This window comes from Rhinichthys klamathensis, unplaced genomic scaffold, assembly GCF_029890125.1.
Source record: "Rhinichthys klamathensis goyatoka isolate OS25496 unplaced genomic scaffold, OSU_Roscu_1.1 h1tg000090l_1, whole genome shotgun sequence".
NCBI classification, from domain to species: Eukaryota; Metazoa; Chordata; class Actinopteri; order Cypriniformes; family Leuciscidae; genus Rhinichthys; species Rhinichthys klamathensis.
The window spans coordinates 6,831,526-6,852,999 of record NW_026606629.1 but is presented as its reverse complement, the minus strand read 5'-3'; the positions used below and the strand labels follow the sequence as shown (position 1 = coordinate 6,852,999).

The 21,474-nt window shown below is 38.5% G+C and overlaps 1 protein-coding gene across 5 annotated transcripts in view; it reads right to left on the bottom strand.

The window, feature by feature from the left end:
* lrch1 (leucine-rich repeats and calponin homology (CH) domain containing 1) overlaps positions 1-21,474 on the bottom strand; it is a 74,304-nt gene that overhangs the window by 7,838 nt on the left and 44,992 nt on the right. For 2 of the 5 annotated variants that reach the window (XM_056252016.1, XM_056252019.1), the window contains exons 5-20: positions 20,611-20,747; positions 20,405-20,535; positions 17,229-17,316; positions 16,499-16,604; positions 15,726-15,811; positions 14,567-14,634; positions 14,382-14,444; positions 14,040-14,117; positions 13,872-13,908; positions 12,589-12,702; positions 9,966-10,022; positions 9,757-9,826; positions 7,411-7,524; positions 2,570-2,679; positions 2,281-2,418; positions 508-585 (exon numbers count right to left, since the gene is read on the bottom strand). In XM_056252016.1, the coding sequence (XP_056107991.1) occupies positions 508-585; positions 2,281-2,418; positions 2,570-2,679; positions 7,411-7,524; positions 9,757-9,826; positions 9,966-10,022; positions 12,589-12,702; positions 13,872-13,908; positions 14,040-14,117; positions 14,382-14,444; positions 14,567-14,634; positions 15,726-15,811; positions 16,499-16,604; positions 17,229-17,316; positions 20,405-20,535; positions 20,611-20,747 (1,475 nt within the window). The remainder of the gene's footprint in view (positions 1-507; positions 586-2,280; positions 2,419-2,569; positions 2,680-7,410; positions 7,525-9,756; positions 9,827-9,965; positions 10,023-12,588; positions 12,703-13,871; positions 13,909-14,039; positions 14,118-14,381; positions 14,445-14,566; positions 14,635-15,725; positions 15,812-16,498; positions 16,605-17,228; positions 17,317-20,404; positions 20,536-20,610; positions 20,748-21,474) is intronic. The other 3 variants (XM_056252017.1, XM_056252020.1, XM_056252018.1) reach the window with 2 other exon arrangements.

Below are 21,474 nucleotides of genomic sequence, written 5' to 3'. Positions count from 1 at the left end.
AGTGGAAATCCCCATTAACAGCCCACTTCAATGACAGACAAGTTATAATCTGTCAAATGTATAGGATCAGAGTCACAGGGTGAATTGTTCACCAAATACGAATTAGACTACAGTCTCTTAAAACAGCTCAGTTGGCAGTAATACCAGCAGCTATTTTCTATGTAGGAAATATGAATACCAGAAGAGCTCCTATTTACTTTAATGGGGAAAGACTGAAACTGTTAGAAACTGTTTGTCAGTAATAATACATTTCAAATAAGCAACCGAAACAGACAAAAATAGTATAATAAATTGTGCTTCTTTCATTCAGTAACACTAACAATATATTTAATCTATGATTGACTTCTTTTACTGAGAAGAAATAATTTTACCCCACCACCAGTAAATGAATGCTTTTAATGTAGGACAGTACATGAGAGACTAGTACAGCAAAACCTGTACAAACAGTGGCCCTTGAAAAACAGATCTAGTTAATTTGGCATTCACAAAAAAGAATTACATATTCACCTGAGGGACTCCCATTTTCCTGCAGGCGTCCAAAAAGTTTTCAACGTTTCTGCGACATTTAGCCATGCTAAGCTTGGGCTGAAGGTTTAACGTGTCCATGTGCAGATATCAAAATAGAGAGAACAAACAGGTTAACGAACTTCAGTCAACATACACTAGTGTTCAAACGTTTGGGGTCAGTACGATTTAAAAAAAAAATAATTTATACTCTTATTCATCAAGGAAGCATCTAAATTGACAATAAAGACATTTAAAAAGTTTCCATTTCATATACATGCTGTTCTTTTGAACTTTCTACTCAAAGAATTTCTGAACAAAATAAGTATCACGGTGAAAGCAGCACAACTGTTTTCAACATCGATAGAAATAAGAAATGTTTATTGAGCATCAAATCAGCATATTATAATGATTTCTGAAGGATGATGTGACACTGAACACTGGAGTAATTCAGCTTTGCCATCAAAGGTATAAAAAAAACATTTTAAAATATATTAAAACAGTTATCTTAAAGCTGCAGTCCGTAGCTTTTCCTCTTTGTCGCCATCTCTCTGTTCGAAATCTGTAACTGCAGTGATTCGCGGAATTATCATCTTTACGTGGGTTGTAAATCGGCATGAAACAGCGCGTATGAACACAGTGTTTTGAGGCGAGTGCTGCTGTCAGTCACCGCGCTGTGTGGATACTGTCATACAGAATCACAGATTCACTTTTTGAAAGTTTGACCAACATAAGAATTTTCATAAGAAAATGTCTTCTGAACAAGTAAGTAACATCCATTTTTGTTCTGACCAACTAAGGGGGAAAAAGCATTCGACATGATAAGCTTCGTTAGATTTAATCAACGAGATTTACAGCAACCGTGCAAATAATAGCCTACTTTGTTCTCAAATTGTTCATGTTAACAACATCAGCATTGCGTGACTAATGTTAAATTTAATGTGTTTTATGGTTACCTGTGTAGTTCAGAATTCATATTCTCCATAATAGCAAAACAAGAAAGGCACAACAAAGGAAACTCCATAACTGTGTGAATTAAGAAAACGTACTGTTACACGATTGAACTATTGAAATGTCTTACTTGTTCAGCAGAAAAAAGCCGTCTCTTCTTCCGTTTCGAACCCCTTCAAAACACGGAGTTCACGCACTTTTCAAAAGCCCCGCCGATGTTTAAATCCTTGTGTTCGCATGAGACTGTTTCTTTCTCTTTCTCTAGCCACCTTAAATCCGAAGTACGAAGTCTTTTGGGTTTTATAACTGCTGAATCTCCAGTTGACACTGATGATTGTTGTTTGGATCTTTCTGGATGCCATAAGTTTAATTATGTAAAGTGCTGCGAGAAAAGCCTATACATCTAAACATCTCGTCACGCGCAGTATAGCCGGCTAGCCGAAACTCCTTCTTTATGTGTACGGGTGTGACGTCATGACGCAAAGACATGCTCGAATTTCCCGCGGAAACCCACCAGTACCACTGGAATTAAAATCATTATTACAAGCTAACCGTTTTGAATCTAGCTATGGCAAGCAGATAGTTTTGACCACTGGCTGAATAAGTATTTTTTTATATAATTATTTTGGATTATTTTTAACTTGAAAAAGCTACGGACTGCAGCTTTAAATTGTAATAATATTTCTCAATATTACCGTTTTTACAAAATGTAGAATAAGAGAATTCAAAAATTAAAAGTTAAAAAAAAAAATTATGGACCCCAAACATTTGAAAGGTAGTGTATAGTGTTTGTGTGAATGTGTGGATCATTCAGAGATGACTCACCACTGCAGGGGATGGTACGTGGATACTGGCCACTGAACGCGGCTGAATGTGATTGACTAAGTGACAAAGCACGACCCCATCCATGAGAGAGGAGCCCAGATCTCCAGGAAGAGCTACTTTCAGTCTGCTCTCAATGCTCTGGCAAAATCAATGAGATTTGTTAATAAATACACTTTTTTAATTTAAATATTAAATCTTGTGGGGTCATTTTTAGTCAGTCAAGCTAACTGACCGACTAACTAATACAGTTAGTTTATATACTTCGCTTCTGTGTGAGTGTGTTTCGTACCTCTCGTAGTTGTTCTGTGAGCTCCAGCTCCTCTCTGAGCTGCTCCATCTTTCTCCTCATGGTGAACTGAGGATCCACTGATTCCAAAGTCTTTTGCGTCCTGAAAAACACTGTCACACAACTGAACCGTCATCAGTCTGCACAGAGCATGTTATAACTCTTGTCTTATTCCCACATGCATAAAGACACAATTTAAAGTCAAATCCATCATGATATCCGAAAACTCTAAACTTTAGGTAACATATGGCGATTCTGACATTAAATGTCACTACTTTTAGCATTATGCTGCTTTTTAATGGACAAAAGGCTTTTATTTTCATTCTTTATCACAATGAACATCCTGAATTTTTAAGACACTGTCCATATCTGACAGCTCACAGCCTTCATTATATGACATTTCCCCACAAGGGGGAGCACTGGTCAAGACATGAGAGAAAGGAAGATTTAGAAACAACACTTCATTCCACACATCTGAGTGTGCTTCTGTAGTTGCATAACTAGTCATCCTGTGAAAAAATGAAAGGAAGAGGACAGTATGAAAGGAACACTAAAAGGATGTTATTCCAGAACATTCCTCCCTCTTTTTGTTGTCTCACAGTTTAAAGCCCTGGAGCCATGTTTCTGTGCTTGGACATTGATGTAATACAGCAAGCATATGCCAGACTTCTCTGGGCAGCATAAACAAAAAAAAAGTGTGTGTGTGGTCCTGGTAAACCCTACATTAACAAATGTCCCCACAAAGATGGCAATATCCGAAATCTTTATGAGGAAAACGAGCTTATAAATCATACTAAGTGATGTTTTTTGAAAATGTAAAAATGCAGAAAGTTTTCTGTGATGGGTAGGTTTATGGTAGGGTTAGTGTAAGGGGATACGATATACAGTCCCCATAAAACAAAAAAAAAACGCAACATGTGTGTGTCTGTACCTACTTAAAATTTTGGGACAAATTTATACCCCAAAGTGAGCTAAATCTGACAAAATCTCCTTTGGTAAAAAAATAGCTTTTTTATTGTAAAAATCCAGATAGGATAACTAGCAGTATATAAAAACAATATAAGTCAACAGAATGTCCCCATGTAGATGGCTAAACGTGTGTGTGTGTGTGTGTGTGTGTGAGAACCAGGGAGAAAAAAAGATGGCTTAAAAGTCATTTATCATGCTTCAGGGGCGACTCTGTGTTTTACAGCCTATTTACTTACTTAAAAGTGTGTATTTATTATGTTTATGTATACTTATTTTTTTCTGCCAGCCTAACATAGAAACAGTAGGCGCGTTTCCATTACAGATTTGCGCAAAACTTTTGCGATTTTTTCTAAATGTCGATAAAAAACTATTGCGAAATGACGGCGTTTCCATTAACTGATGTTATGCGACTTTTTCCCCTCTCGCGATAAGTAATTTAAACATCAACGGGTAGGTTTATAGCCTATATCCCTATATCACAGCCACCGCACCACCACACTAGACATTATTATTAATGGAAGGAGACGTGGTGTGTTATCCAAGCATTAATGGCAGGGAAAGACCCGTATACTGCGAACGGCATAAGGAGTTTCTGGGTGTTTCTCCCTCATTTCTGCTCCGAGGTCTGATTGTGGCATTTCTTTGAGGTTTAGAATCCAGTATTCCTGTAGCCTATTGTTTCTTTTATGAATTTAATAAAGAACTCTGTCCAAACGGTCAGTGTACATTTGTGTCCATTCGTTTTTCCTTATTTAACCCGTATTGCAAAACGAAAAATGAACGGTGGTTGTTTTTTTTTAAATGCAAAGTTGAACACCAATTTTTTTTTTTTAATTTAAACTGTACACAAATGCTGCGGAAAAAAAAAATCGACTAAATTTCAGATGTTTGTTTATGACTTTTTGCCCCTTTACTAAACATTTAAAATATTCCCAACTTAATACAATTTTTTTTTAGATTTTAATGGTTTTCTAAGGCCAAATTAGAACCTGAAAATTATATTTTTCCCGCAGTGCTGAATGAGAAGAGCCATATTTAGGCCTATGTCTCTGGAACCACAGCCTACAGAAAGGTGATTTAGGTGAGTTATAGGCTAATGATAATAAATGTGTCTGAAAGAATAACGAGGCATTTTAATTTTATTAATAAACTTGTTTTCTAAATTAGTGTCGGCTAAAAACATTTCCATCTCCGCTGAGGCGCGCCGCGCGAATGCACCTTTAGAGAGAAATGCACCTTTCATACGGATTACATAATCAGAAGGTATTAGCTTTCGATTCGAATTTGTTCGTTTTAAAGTGGACATTTCAAGCTTTAGCTTTTTTCACGGAGATCATGAAAGCGCGCATGATTGTTTTATTTTATTTTACAAAAGCACAACGTTTTCTTGTTATTTTGAGTTTACACAAATAAAAGCATAGTTGCGAATAATGTATTATTATTTTCTGTATGACCAGAAATTATAGAGTATTTTAAGTTGTTTTCACTGTTGATAGGAAAACGCAAGTGTTCGCGCCCGCGTCTCCCTGCCTGCAGCGCGCGCTCCACACTCTGCACAAACACTTGGATATGCGTCAAAATCTTGTGTTTCTTTGTGATAATCTTAGCCCTGTATTATTATTGTCTAACCATTATGAATGACATTTGACGAATTGCTTTGTTCCTTTTTTTGGATAAAAGCATCTTCTAAATATGTAGCCTAATAAATGTTATAATAATGATGATAATTATTAGCCCATTATTATTTGCGTATACCACGGACGGACCCCAAACACACCGCGTCTTCTAAGTCAGGTGACTGTAAATGCGCAAAAACTGTTTCCATTGCAGTTTTGCGAAATATTCCTTTTTCGAATTGCCTGAAAAACCTCCTCATGCGAGCGTAAAAACTTTTTTGCGATAAATGGGAGTTTTTGCGAAATTGACGTGTTTCCATTGAGCGTAATTTCAATTCGCAATTTCAATTTGCGCAATTTGAAGGGTAATGGAAACGCGGCTACTGACTCAACCAATGGCTTGAGTTTTGGGGCGGGGCTATCTGTTTGTTCACCAATAGCAAACCGAGCTGTGTTTGAAGTTTGAAAACATTTTTTTTAAGCCAGTGACACAAATTAAACTTTAGCTTTAAAACAAAGTGTCTTTCTCCCACATTTTCTTTAGTTTCTATCTCACCATCTCTCTAAGAGCAACACACATATCAATTCAACCCAGTATTGGCAAGAATAAGATTAATTCTCGCATTTGCGGTTACATCGAGTGCTAAGACAAGTGAGAATTCCAGAATATTATCAACAAACTTACAGGTCAAAGAGAGAAACAACACACAGGAGAATTTCTGACATCTAACAGGAAGTTACAAATTCTCCAAGTTGTCTAAAAGTATTCATCTTATGGACAGAAATCAACCTCTGTAGAATCCGAACACCACATCATTCACAAAGTGCATAATTGCCTACTCTGGTTATTGTTTTAACTACCAAAAAGAGTGTAGTACTCTCAGCTCAGACATTTTATGTTTAAAAACTATTCACAGATTTCCTCTAAAATTGGTTTAGATCATGTAAAAAGGCAGCAGATTCCACCCGAGTCTCCTAATAATATAAAGTTCAATAGTACCCATTAGTATAAAGCTATTCATTACTAAAATGCTTTCCCCCCCATCACTACCTCTTTCTCTTTCTTTCTCGTAAGACGATGAGCAAGTACACATGTCTCCTGGCAGTTTTTCATCCTCTGAAAGCATTTCCTCTTAAATGGAGGTCTGATTTTCCCTCTGGGGCCATTATCTAATGCTTCAAAATAGCAGCTCTATAAATACACGCATCTCCATTTAAAGCCACTGGGCCACCCCAAATTTCAGCTCAACCACATCCTCTTTCACTCCTGTGTTTTAAAAGACCCTTTAATACTACACAAACCTCAGAAACATTTTTTACTTTCATACAAAAAAATGTCAGTACACGAGTGACTATTTTACTATGGTCAAAGGAATAGTTCACTCAAAAATTTAAATTCTATTCTCATTTACTGACAAATCTGTGGAACATAAAATAATATATTTTGAGATATGTCTCTGTTATTTTTGTCAAACAATGGAAGTCAATGGTCACCACCACGGTTTGGTTACCAACATTCTTCAAAATATCTTCTTTTGTCTTCCACAGAAGAAAGAAAGTCATACAGGTTTGGAACGATGCGAGTAAATGATGACAGAATTTTAATTTTTGGGTGAACTAACCCTTTAATTATTGGAAGCTGGTGCTAGTGAATCTTGTCAGGAAATAATTATTTAATTAATTTCTTCCACATATGAACTTTCAAAACCAAACACCCATTGAAAGTGAAATGTTGGTCAATGGGCTGAAGTATTCAGCCATATCTGAAAAACAATTAGTCATTTCTAAAAACTGATACTCAATCATTAAAAAAGACAAAAAGTTGGACAAACTAGATTTTTACATTGTCTGAGCCGGATAATGAAAGTAATGCTTGCCAAGCAAAAATCTGCTGCTATCATGCTAGGGTACTGTGGGTGGTTGCCAGAGCGTTGCAGTTGAGTGTTGCAAAGCAGTTGCTAGAGAGTTCTGGATGTTATTAGGCATTGATACGTGGTATCTAGAGAGTTGTGTCTACTAGGGGGTGGCTAGGGTGTTCTGGGTGCTTTAAGGTGTATTCACATTTATATGATAGTGACTCAATGCCTTAGCAATCAACAAAAAAGGGGAAAAAATAAAGAAAAATAATACAAATATACAAATTATAGTATATTATAAAGAAGAATAAAAACACCTGACATTTCATCTTTGATAAGAAAACACAAAGAGACTAACTGAAAGGTATGTGACTGTACAGGACGATACATTGAGCAGACCTACCACTGCTTGGCATGTCTCCTTCAGCTGGGCTAGGGGGCGTGTCTCTATCGGTGGGCAGGGCCTGTGTAAGTGGGAGGGGACAGGGCCGAGTCGAGCATGGCACAGAGGGCGAAGCTACATGCAGGTATCAACATAAAGGGCAGTGCCAGTAGGAGGAGGAGCCAAACAAGGGATTTTCATTGGAAAACGAAAGGAAACAGGCAGGGGTTTCGGGTTTCAGGTATCAGTCAGAAAATGGGAGGATGCCGAGCAACAGTAGTTTGTGTAATAAGAGCACACAAGCAGGCAAGCAGCAGTTCAGGGAAACAGGTAAATAAAAGGGAAGAGAAGGAAACAGGAAGATATGCAAAGCAAAGAGACACGTAAATACAGCACAACACAAAAGAGAAATATTAAAAACAAATGAAGTCAATGTTAACAGTATTTCAGTACCAGTTTGTTAGCATGCTGTTATGCGCCTGGTACAAATGACTATGATTTATGTCAGACTCTGGGCATGATAATGCTGTTAAAGGGATAGTTCACCCAAAAATAAAATTCTGTTATCATTTACTCACAAGTTGTTCCAAACCTGTATACATTTCTTTGTTCTGCTGAACACAAAGGAAGATGTTTTGAAGTAACCAGGCTGCTTTGGGGCACCATTGACTCCCATAGTAGGAAAAAAATAAATACTATGGAAGTCAATGGTGCCCTAGAACTGTTCAGTTTCCCACATTCTTCAAAATATCTTCCTTTGTGTTCAACAGATGAAAGAAATGTATACAGGTTTGGAACAACCTGAGGGTGAGTAAATGATGACAGAATTGTCATTTTTGGGTGAACTATCCCTTTAAAGTTAGACATAAATAACAGATCACAGATAATGACGCTTAGATGTTAGAGCAGGGGTCTCAAACTCAAATTAACTGGGGGCCGCTAGAGGTAGAGTCTGGGTCAGGCTGGGCCGCATGAAGTATTCCACAAAAAAATAGTATTCAAGTATTCCAAAAAAGGAGCACAACTGATCCAATCTTCTCAATATTTATTAACGTTTCTTCTGAACAGTTCCTCTGAATTTGAACATTCCTTTCTGTACATGATTGGTTCTTCATGAGCTGTCCTTCTGACAGTTGAAGTTCATTTTACAAACTTTCTTTGTCTATAACACATATTTGTGATATTTATATTTGCTTATGTCCTTTTTATTTTCTTTATACAACACATTAATGATATTGAATGTTTTTTTTGGAAGGCACATTTCCTTTTATTATACTTAGAAAAACAATTATTGCTTTTGAAATACAAATATTTGCAGTCATGTCTGCCCGTCTTATTGAATTCTTCGTATAGTGTCTCAAATTACTGACTGCACAAATCAAAGCAAACCTTCTTATGAACCTCTTGGACACATATTACAAGCTCAAAGTGATTATTCTCACATTGTTTTAGAGCAGGGTCTCTCTCCAACACGTCGCTCGCGAGCTACCAGTAGCTCGTGGCCTGATTGGTGGTAGCTCGCCAAGGGGCCGTTCACATATCGCGCTCACATATTTTGCGCGCTCAAGTTCGTAATTTCAAATGTAGGCGCGCGGCAAGCGCGCTCATAATTGAAGCGACGCGCTCATTTTTTCCAGGCGCAGTATGTTTGTACTTCGCGGTTGTCTATGACAACTATTGACAACAAACCCTCCGTAAGCTGCCACGAGACTATCTATGGTAGCTCATAAGGGATACATTTTTTTTATTTTATTTTTTTCGCGGCACACGCAACGACGGGCCGCACTAACATTAAACTTTAATGTCAAGTAGGGGGCCACAAAATATCACCCCGCGGGCCGCAAATGGCCCGCGGGCCGCGAGTTTGAGACCCCTGTGTTAGAGGGTGAAGCAAAAAGAAGCCTCTATGCAGCTAAACAAACAGCTACATCAATTAAACTGCATCCAGATGAAGTTAAGCAAGTTGTTTTGTCTATTTATTTAACTGTACACATTAGTAATGTGTGGTATATATGTGGAATAAATAAAATGTATGTGTAAATGAAATTAGAAGATATTCAGTTGCCATGTCTTATTTTCTAAACCAGATGCAGTTTAGCCCCCAAAGCCAAGAGAGTAATAATAAACAGCAGTATATGTATGCATAAAAAGCCTGACTGTAATGTTGCATGGCAGTTATGAGCTTGACAGGAAAACAGGTGTTTGCCACAGGCAAAAAGATCTTTATACACTTCGACCTCTTATTACTTAAATGTGCTGATAATAATGAGAGAGCCCAAAATGTGGACCATCCTCTAAAGTGCAAAGCCACCCATGCCAACCAGCACATTGGCACCATGTGTGTTAGTAAAACAAAACTGTTCTCACCTGATCTGGGCTTCAGACCAAAGGGAGGTGAGCTCAGTGTGGGGCTGGAAACTGGGGTTTTGTCTTCATTCTGGTACATGACACAAACACACTCAGCACAAGTGCACTGAACCAAGTCAAATTCAGTTTTATAAGTGTAAAGTGCACCTTATGATCAGAGCAAAGCCATGGTAACATTAAATGATAATGGTAACATTAAAAAGATTTACCTCGGTAACTTGGTTCTCACAACTATCATATGATCCTTCCTGGCCAATCACGTCGCCCTATGAGTGAGAAAAAACAGGCTGTGAGATTCTTGAGATGATGTAAGATGTTAACAAACAAGCTCTTTACTTAGACATAGTGAAACAATGCATCACTGTTCTCTGACTCGATTCGATATGACTCAGTATTTCTTTCTCGGTCTCTAACTGTTAGTTTTTCCTCTTTTATTAGATAATTGCATGATTCTCAATCCCCATGAGTAAATTTACTTTTAATTTCTATTCAGTTCATGTAGGCTACATTATGGACTAAAAGTACATGGACCAATATGTTGGAATTAATACTAGACAATTAAAACAAACAAATGCATCCAGCACCACAAATATGACAAATACTGTATATTAAAGGTCCCATATTGTACACCTTTGTGGAGTTTTATTTTAGGTTTTGATGTCATTAAGAATATATAATTGCCGTATAAGTACCAAAAACCATCTCAATGTATTTTTACAGCTCCTTTCTCAGGAGCTCTGCTAAGAACAGGTGGATTTTAGCCTTTCTAATTAATATTCATGAGCCTCTCTTCTGATTGGCCTGTTGTTTTCTGAGTGACGCACGGCCAGGCCAACCACAGGTAACTAGGGTCATGTATGCTGTAGCCTGTTGTGGCTTGGTGATGCTCACAAGTAAGGTAAATAAAACACCTGTAATGATGGACATTGCTGAGGGAAATGTTATCTGGCCTTATATGTTCGAGCCGGACTCAGACCCCGAATCGGCGAAGACGGGAGACAACCAACCACCCCCTCAAACGCGCATACAAAAGGATGTTTCAGAATGGTAAGTAATGTTTTTTATTATTATTATTAATTTTACGCTGGCTCCATAATGTAACATAAGATGTGTTAGAAGTTTATTTACAGGTTGCGAATTTAAGGTCAGACCCAACAATGTAGGGACTGCAGCATCTTTGATGAGTAGCTTCTTTGAAAAAACGGCATTGAACTGTGCCTGATTGACGAAGCAGTCACTTGTGAAATGTGCAGAACAGACGGTTAAGGTAGAATTAAATTGCTGTGGTATTTCCAAATAAATAAACATTAGCCACCACTGGTCTCTTATATTAATGTTGTTCAGAAGCCTGTGCAATGATGTAGTTTCCTGACATCCATTGACTGAACAGCGTTTTCTCGACAAGTTTCCGTGTTGTTGTTGATCATCAATGGCATGGACGCGATGTTGTCTGGGGCTTGGGCAAAATGAGGGAGGGACATGGGCAGTGTTCGGGGTGGTGACTGAGTAGTTCTGACGTCACATTTTTACGGAAGTCACAAAGGCTTGTGAAAAGGCACAGCTACTTTATGCAGGCTGTGTGCATTTGTCTGTAGATTGACTGTTTTCGAAACTTATATGGTAGTTACATAGCCCCTAGACCTCTGTTATCATGAAAAAAGCCAGGAAATTTCAGTTTTGACAATATGGGACCTTTAAGTGAAAATCCCTTAATATATGGATTTAAACATGGTAAAATCTGCTAAACAGAGCTTGGAGTACTTCACTCTTTGCAGCAGATGACAGCACAATCAAATTCTAGTGTTACTGTGAATGATTCATCAGTGCACATTATTAAAAAAACAAATCAGAACAGAAAAGAACATGGGATGTTGGTAACCAAACACATTTCTCAAAATATCTTCTTTGCCCCCCGTTTTCACAGACAAAGCTTAAGCTAGTCCCAGACTAAAATGGTTTAACTAAAAGCAACTTGCACTGACATATCTTAAAATATGTCAGTGGCATTGTTTTGTCTCAAGATGCACACCAGTAATGTTTTTTTTCTAAGGCATGTTTATAAAAGCTACTTAAATGTCCTAATTGAACTAAGGCCTAATCCTGGCTTAATCTAAACTCGGTCTGTGAAACCAGGCCTACGTATATGTCCGACAGAAGAAAGAAGAAAGTCAGTTTTGGAATGACAAGAGTCAGAGTGAGAAAGTTATATTTTTGGTTGAACTCTCTCTTTAACTATAAACTATAACACTGACCAATAGACAAAAAACTATTTTAGCATTGTTTTAGCAATCTGGTATCTAGTGTGGAGCACCCACTTTTCAAGATCCAGTCACTTCCAGATGGATAAAATCAAGTTCAGCCCAACATTTCTTTTTCACTCAGAAATGTGTCAAATTACAAAAGTAAAAAAGGTTGCAGGAATGAGAATTCACATTAATTTTAATGAACGAACATGTAAGGGCGGCAGGGGACAAATAGAACTAATGAATGACAGACGTTCCAATTCTGCCGAAATCTGCAGAGATTTATTATGAGTTCTGTGGACACAGATTCTGCGTGGGTCTTCTGGGAATTAACTGCATGTTTACAATAGCACAACTACAACAAGAATGAAGTCACCACAGCACAAACAAAAAGCACATATGTGGCAGCTACATCGGAACCACTTGTTTGGGTAATTCGGTACAAAGTGAACTGCATACGAATGACAAACACATTTGCACCGGAAGATGAATCATTCCTCAGAGAGCAGCTGACTTGTACAAGTTGGCCAAGTTTTCAAGGGTCAAACAGGGTGTATCTATAGGCTGGATGGCAGGATTTTCAGATTACCTGTTGTGCCATGTGCAGGGCATACTGTTGGCATGCGAGCTGGGCCTCGAGCCGGGCCCGTTCTAGAATGTACTGTCTCTTCCTCTGGAACTCCCAGCATTCTCCAGGAGCCGCCTTCAATGACAATCACTGCTCTTAAGACCATGACACTACGGCTTACCAACCACAGCACACATCACACTGGGAAAAACAGCCCTGGAGTCTAACTGCCTGTAACTATAGCATAGAAGCTACCAGGCTAACCAGAACTTTTGCACACCATGGCTACAGTTAATTACAGTTTTATCTTTAATAATAGTCAACAGCCTTTTCATCCAAATAATCAGATCACAACACAGGAAACTACGCACACAAACAACAACACAAAAACAACCACATTGATAGATCACTGCACACCGAAAGCACAACATATACTACCGTTCAAAAGTTTGGGGTCAGTACGATTTATTTTAAGAGAGAGATAAATTAATATTATTCAGCAAGGATGTATTAAATTGATAAAAAGTGAAAGTAAAGACATTTATACTGTTACAAAAAAAGTATTTCAAATAAATGTTCTTTTGAATGTTCTATTTATCAAAGAATTTTAAAAAAGTGTGTTTCTACAAAAATCTAAATCAGCACAACTGTTTTCAACACATTTCTTTGGCACCAAATCAGCAAATTAGAATGATTTCTGAAGGTGACACAAAAGACTGGACTAATTGTTGCTGAAAATTTAAGAATAAATGACAATAAATTCAATTAAATTAAAACAGAAAACAGCAATATTTCACAATATTACTGGTTTTTACTGTATTTGTGAACAAATAAATGCAGTCCTGGTGAGCATAATAGACATTTAAAAAATTCGTACCAACCCAAAACTTTATAAGTATAGTGATAGTACTTCAAACCACATAGCGCTTTGTAATCAGAGAGGCTACTGTGAGTGTAGAACTTCATCATTTTCTTTAGTTCAGTTTAGGTAAAGGATTTTTACAGCTGCTTTTGAATTAATGAAAAACTAGCAACTTTTGATATTATAAACCCTATGTAAAATGATGTCACATAACTGACGTCACAAACATTCTAAAAGGTGTATGAAAGACAATCCTCCAGGGAAACGGGTCAACCTTCAACAATAGCCCACTGATCTCAGAAAAACTCTAGAGAAACACTGCAGTCTACAGAGCGACTAAGAAGAGGAACTGAACAGGATGCTCAGAGGAACCGGTAAGGTCCTGTAAGTGAAACTTGTCTAACAATTATATAACTTAGACACATATGTACTGGCGTTTTACCTTAGGTGTCGCTTGGCTCTCATCACTCTCTTGGCCACTGCAGGAAGACGAAAACAAGAATGATGCGTTGGTAAACAATTAAACATGCAAAGCAGCATCTGAATGTACTACTACTACTATTTTGTATTTACTGTAAAATATTTAAGCTGTGATGCTAAAGTCACTTACTTGAGCGACTCGTCTACTGTAACCATTTCCACGGGGTAAAGCTTAATACCAGAGAGATCAGCCGAGTTCATGTTAACCCTTAACATAAACAAAAGAGTCAAGTCAATTTTATCTGTATAGCACTTTTCACAATACATATTATTTCTACTGAGACCACCATGCATGTTGTGGCAGTTCATGGTTTGACAGTTATAGTTTGTTACCAATGCTAAATAGCCAACTCAAAGAAATGCATCAGATATTAATATTGACTTTGCAATATTGATTAAATATAGAACTCATTTGAAAATCACAAAATGCTGACTTGTAACAGGAGGACAAAAATGAAAGAGATTGACCTACCTGTTAGGATCCTGTAGCATCTCCACTGCTTCCTTTAGCTGATTGATCATATTGACCTTTGACCTGTTGAACACCGTAACATGATATATATGGATATGTTTTAACTAGTGAGCAAATCAGTAAGAAAAGATAGAAGAGATACAGGCATAAAAACAAGAAGAATAAATATACAGATATAAACATACGTTTGTTCTGAAGCCCAGTTGGTGTCTTCCTCTATCCTCAGGGGCTCATCGAAGTCAGCACCTCGACCCTTCAAACACACACACAAACACACACACACACACACATCAACTCCAGCTGCAAACTCAGTCATGTGACTGCAAACTAAAGGCCTGATTTGCTTGAATTTAAATTCAACCAGATCCAGCACTGACTGTTTGAGAGGGTGATGCCAGACACAGATGGGAATACACACACCCCTTCATACGCACAATGTCCCTCTAGACGTGGATTACTTCACAAGGGAACTGCTAATGCACAAATAAACACTGTCAGTGCCAATCCTATGATGTAATGAGACGTTATCAGATAAACTAACAGTTACTGGAACATAGAACAGTATGCCAAGAGAGGCAGATGAAAAATATGACAAGAAAAGAATGGAATAAAGGGAAATAGGGCAGATAAAAACAGGAAAAAGATGTTTAATATACTCCAGCTAGGGCTCAAACTAGAACACTTTAACTATTAAAAGAAACAGCCAACATTAAATACAAAATAAAAGTAGTAAAAAAATAAAAACAGATCAAACCTGTTTTAAACCAGATCAGCCCACCATGTTTTGTAAATGGGGCAATTATGAATCTTTCAGGGGAGAAAAAAGAAGAAAAATAAAACCCTTAATGACCATTTAGTTTCTTTTGATTCTCAACCGCGGGCCTCAGTAAACTTCAAACAGGGCCTCAAGATGACTTAAAATGATTTAAAATAAGATAAAACTGCCAAAAAAAAAAAAATGTTTTTAATTCAACACATCAACAACTACTACTCTTTGAAGAACCATGATTCCCAGTCTAGGAAAACCTGTATATATGAGAATATATGAGCCTAATTTTGGTGATTTCTAGATTTGAAAAAGTAAAAATTATTTATATATTAATAAAACTGCACGGATATTTTTATATTTTGTATGAATACATACATTTCTAGTTATGCCAAATTCTTCTTATTAATACTTATCCAGGAAGTAACAAACAACTAGAAAAGTCATGGGGACTTTTAATATTGTTTTGGACAATGGGAGGCGCTTGGTGCCAGTGCTGGAGCCAATCAATGAATCAGTTATAGATATGAATACATTTCTGACAGAGCATAAAAAAGAACAATCTTGAACATGCTTACTTTGATATAGTTGACGAACGGAGAGCTGAGTGCAGAGTCTCGATAACCCAGATGTTCCTTAAGAGATTCCGACGGACTTCTGTCTGCTACAAGACACGTACACATGGCTAAATTATTATATTGACTAGGATAAAGAGTTCTTTTACAGACACTAAATTTACAGTAAATCTTAAAGGAATTATAGTGCAGAATTCACTGTCCACAACTTAAAATTACCTACCAATGTAAATGACTTCCTGTAACTAAATTTGTTGTTTTAAAAAAATAAGATAAATCTGACATTATGTCTTAATTGCTGTCAATAGAACTTAATTGGAACCCTGGAACATTCCTCTAACTCAAAACAAACAGAGACCTAAATAAGTTCAAATTCTGTAGTGCTCTTCTAGAATGAACAGCACACATGTACACATGCAGTGTGTACATGTCAAGTAAATCTTATTGAAAGCTTAAAGAGTAAATGACCCTCCAATTAGCTTAGCAGTCACACACACTTAAAGTACAGCACACACACACTCTTCCTGCAATGTTCTCGGTTTTCATCTCCCCTCCCTTAATTCTCCTTATGTGCTGACACTGACTTCCTAGCCAGTATCCACACTTCCTGACCGGGACCCTCCCCTGGGTTTAACCTGGGTCTCATGCACACACCCGCAGGCTGTCTAAAGTCTCACAGCAATGTTATGTCAGCCCAGTAAGAGGATGTTTTTCTTTACAGGCCTTTAATATCCTGTCCACACATGTGAGGGTGTGTTTGCGTGTGCGAGCAGCACCTGTCAGGGCGCTAATGTGTTCACTGGAGTCATCCTTGCTCAAGCCCTCCTCCTCTGTGATGTTGGTCATGGGCACATTCAAGCTGAGACTGTCTTCATCTGAAGGCTGGAACGAAAAAAACAACATCTAAATCAAGTGAACAAAGTGAATTCACATTAGCGCAAGACTTACTAGCACATATAACACTACACAGCATTCAATTCACTGTTACAAATCACTCATTTCAGCCTTAAGTTTTAATTGCCATTATTTTATTGCCAGCTATTTTTTGGACCAATGTGATTTCACTATGGACAGGGCTACCCAGCATGACACTACAGAAAAACCAACGGTCCTCTCCTGATGCTAGGACAGTGTTTTACAACCACAATTGACCAGACAGTGACACTGTATGCTACATGATAACTGTCAGATACCAGCTAGACCTTTGTCCCTAAATCATATGAGCTCAGATCTGCTAGAGTTTTCTACTGCAACCCAGCAATAAGCAAACTAACACATTAAGTTACCACATGCTTTTAATAGTGTTATTACCTAAAATTTGCAGCACTGATGAAAACACTATATAGCAGATAAATAAATAAATGGAATTAGACATGCAAACATGCAAAGAACATAGGCAAGATGGTCGCAATCTTCTCTTCCATTCAAACATGCACACACACACACACACACACACACACACACACACACACACACACACACACACACACACACACACACACTGACCTCTGTGGCAGAAAGGCGTTTGTCTCCATTATCACTGCCTACCCCAGAGTCACTGTCAAGTTTCTTGTGCTGATCAATGTCCTCAGTGCTGAGACAAAATGAAGAGCGGGATTAGAAGTTAGGGGTCGCGTAGGACAGAAAGAGAGAAGTAGCCTATGTCCCTCAATGAGACAGGGAAAGAAATCTTTCGGTCTCTCTCTCTCTCTCTCTCTCCCTCAGAAGAGTGACCCCCTGCAGTCTATTAAAAGGATTCTCCTGAGATAAGGATGATAATGACAGCCAACACACAGACACGCACGACCTGGATTTTTGAGATTCCACACTATATTCCACATTCAGATCTTTTTACACACCCACCTAGACGTGCATGCATTGGTAAAATGACAGATATTCTGACTATATAAAGATTTAATATCTCATTTGGCTGACTACGACTAAAAGAATAAAAGAACATTGGTTTTGACAATGTATTCGCATCTCGTTTCAGTTCACTCCTCAATCTAGTATTCTTTTTATAATAATATAATATAATATATAATATAATGCAGTTGTTGATAATTGTTTTAACTGAATTAAAGGGGTCATGACATAGATTTTTTTGTTCCTTGAACTTGAGGTTCACTTATAACATTAAGTTTTTAAAAAACACATATATATACGTACTGTATATATATATATATATATATATATATATATATATATATATATATATATATATACAGTGGGGAGAACAAGTATTTGATACACTGCCGATTTTGCCACTTACAAAGCATGTAGAAGTCTGTAATTTTTATCATAGGTACTCTTCAACTGTGAGTGATGGAATCTAAAACAAAAATCTAGAAAATCACATTGTATGATTTTTCAGTAATTAATTTGCATTTTATTGCATGACATAAGTATTTGATCACCTACCAACCAGTAAGAATTCTGGCTCTCACAGACCTGTTAGGCCACGTTCACACCGCAAGTCCTAATGCTCAATTCTGATTTTTTGCTCAGATCCGATTTTTTGATTGGCTGTTCACATTACCTTTTAAAATGTGACCTATATCTGATTGCAGTGTGAACTGTTTGAGGTTTCAAACTAACCGGCATGCGCAAAAGAACAATAACAATGACATCAGACGCAGCACGCGGTTGCACTAAAGTTCGGGAGGTTATGGAGGAAGTAAGCATATTCGCATTTATTTCATAATGTTTGTGTAATGGAAACTTTTGCGGGTTAATGGTTGCAAATTCACTACAGAGATCTGTGTGGATGCGTAGACGAAGCCAGGAGTGGTGGGAATATGACGTGAATAGTTTCACTGAGACGCTGTTCTCCTGTGTCCCCGTTCTTCCATTTCGTGTGCAATTTTTTCAAAAACGGAGCGGTTACGGTAGGTCCTTCTAGCTTGAATTGAAGTATCTCCCCATATACTTTGATCTAACACCTCACTCTCATTAACTCGCTTCATCGCTGTTCTCCATATCTAGTCAAGTTTTTAATGTTAGGCTACTGTCTGTGTCTGTTGTGTCTAGGGCTTCGCCGGCGCATAATTGTGACAAATGTCGACGTAGATTGACGTAAAAGTCGCATCAAATCCGCCTTGATTGTTCACACTGCGGCCGCATTGAAAAAAATCAGATCTGGGTCTGATTCAGGACCACATATGTATGTGGTCTAAATCTGATTTGAAAAAATCAGATCTGGGCTAGATTTGAGTGTTCACACTACCTCTGAAGAAGTCTGACCTGGTCACTTGACCCCAAAAAAATCAGATTTGGGCCACTTTTGCCTGCAGTGTGAACGGGGCCTAAGTTTCTCTTTAAGAAGCCCTCCTCTTCTCCACTCATTACCTGTATTAACTGCACCTGTTTGAACCCGTTACCTGTATAAAAGACACCTGTCCACAGACTCCAACCTCTCCACAATGGCCAAGACCAGAGAGCTGTGTAAGGATATCAGATAAAATTGTAGACCTGCACAAGGCTTGGATGGGCTACAGGACAATAGGCAAGCAGCTTGGTGAGAAGGCAACAACAGTTGGCGCAATCATTAGAAAATGGAAGAAGTTCAAGATGACGGTCAATCTCCCTCGGTCTGGGGCTCCATGCAAGATCTCGTCTCGTGGGGCATCAATGATCATGCAGCGCACACAAGGTCTCCCTGCTCAAGCCAGCGCATGTCCAGGCCCGTCTGAAGTTTGCCAATGACCATCTGGATGATCCAGAGGAGGAATGGGAGAAGGTCATGTGGTCTGTTAAGACAAAAATAGAGCTTTTTGGTCTAAACTCCACTCGCCGTGGAGTTTGCAGCACTGATGCGCCGTGGAGGAAGAAGAAGGATGAGTACAACCCCAAGAACACCATCCCAACCGTGAAGCATGGAGGTGGAGACATCATTCTTTGGGGATGCTTTTCTGCAAAGGGGACAGGACGACTGCACCGTATTGAGGGGAGGATGGATGGGGCCATGTATCGCGAGATCTTGGCCAACAGCCTCCTTCCCTCAGTAAGAGAATTGAAGATGGGTCGTGGCTGGGTCTTCCAGCATGACAACGACCCGAAACACACAGCCAGGGCAACTAAGGAGTGGCTCCGTAAGAAGCATCTCAAGCTCCTGGAGTGGCCTAGCCAGTCTCCAGACCTGAACCCAATAGAAAATCTTTGGAGGGAGCTGAAAGTCCGGATTGCCCAGCGACAGCCCCGAAACCTGAAGGATCTGGAGAAGGTCTGTATGGAGGAGTGGGCCAAAATCCCTGCTGCAGTGTGTGCAAACCTGGTCAAGAACTACAGGAAACGTATGAACTCTGTAATTGCAAACAAAGGTTTCTGTACCAAATATTAAGGTCTGCTTTTCTGATGTATCAAATACTTGTGTCATGCAATAAAATGCAAATGAATTACTTAAAAATCATACAATGCGATTTTCTGGATTTTTGTTTTAGATTCCGTCACTCACAGTTGAAGAGTACCTATGATAAAAATTACAGACTTCTACATGCTTTGTAAGTGGGAAAACCTGCTAAATCTGCAGTGTATCAAATACTTCTTCTCCCCACTGTATATGACAAAACATGGTGCTTCATTTTCCTTTTGTAATTTAACAATCACCACAACACAATTTAAATAAACTAAACCCTTTAAACAATTTAATTATATCACTCTACTTGCTAATCATAAGGACTGACCTCCCATTGGTCGGCCTTGTCAAGCTGAGGCGGTCCGTGACAGGAAGGTACAAGGCATCGTCTATCTTGTCACTACGACACGCCTCCATGGCGAGGTATTTAAATATATGAATCTTGCCCTTCATGCAGATCTAAAGGCAGCAAAAATAACGTCAGAAATAGTTATGAGAGCACGGAAGTATAAAATGTGTGTGTATGTGTGTTACCTGTGCAGGAGGGCTCTGAAGTGGATTGATCTCCAGTTGTAGTGATTGGAGTTGGGTCATTTTTCGATAGCAGACAGGAATAGTAGAAACCTTATTACAGGAGAAATCAAACTTGACCAGGGGTAAATCTGCCAAATCTAAAACACACACATACAGAAAATTACTAAACCACAAAAGTCAATACATTTTTCAACTAGGGGGCAGAGGGGGCTGCCAAAAGTTAAAGTGCCCCTATTATGCTTTTTCAGATATTACCTTTCATGTAGTGTGTAATATAGCTGTTTATGAATGTAAAAGGCCTGCAAAGTTACAAAGATCAAAGTGCATGATAAAAATGGAGTTATTGTCTCTTGATTCTGAACCGCTTGAAACGAGTTGTCAGTAATTCCTCGACCTCGAATTGATATGGTAAAACCGACGCCATCGTCACTGTTAAGGCTGATTTATACTTCTGCGTCGGACCTACGCCGGAGCCTCTACACTGTAGGCTACGCGTTGGTTTTCATTTATACTTCTGCGTCGTTGTCCGCGTTGTCGCACAATTACACATGCAGAGGGAGCGGTTCCAGCAGGCCAATCACAGTGCTTGCGGTGGGCGTAGAATTGACATGTTGTTACATTTTTGGAGAGGTGCACGTCAGGGTACGCCGAGGGGTATGCGCGCTACACACAGCCTACGACGTAGCTATGGCGTGAGTTCGACGCAGAAGTATAAATTGGGCTTTAGCATCACTGTGTATACAAGTGTTGAGGAAGCCTTTGGAGCTGAAATTAAAAAATGGTAATGGGTGTTTCGTTTCCAACACGTGTAATATAGTAGGGAGGTTAAGCCCAAAAAATAGGCCTTTGACTTCAAGTCATGAT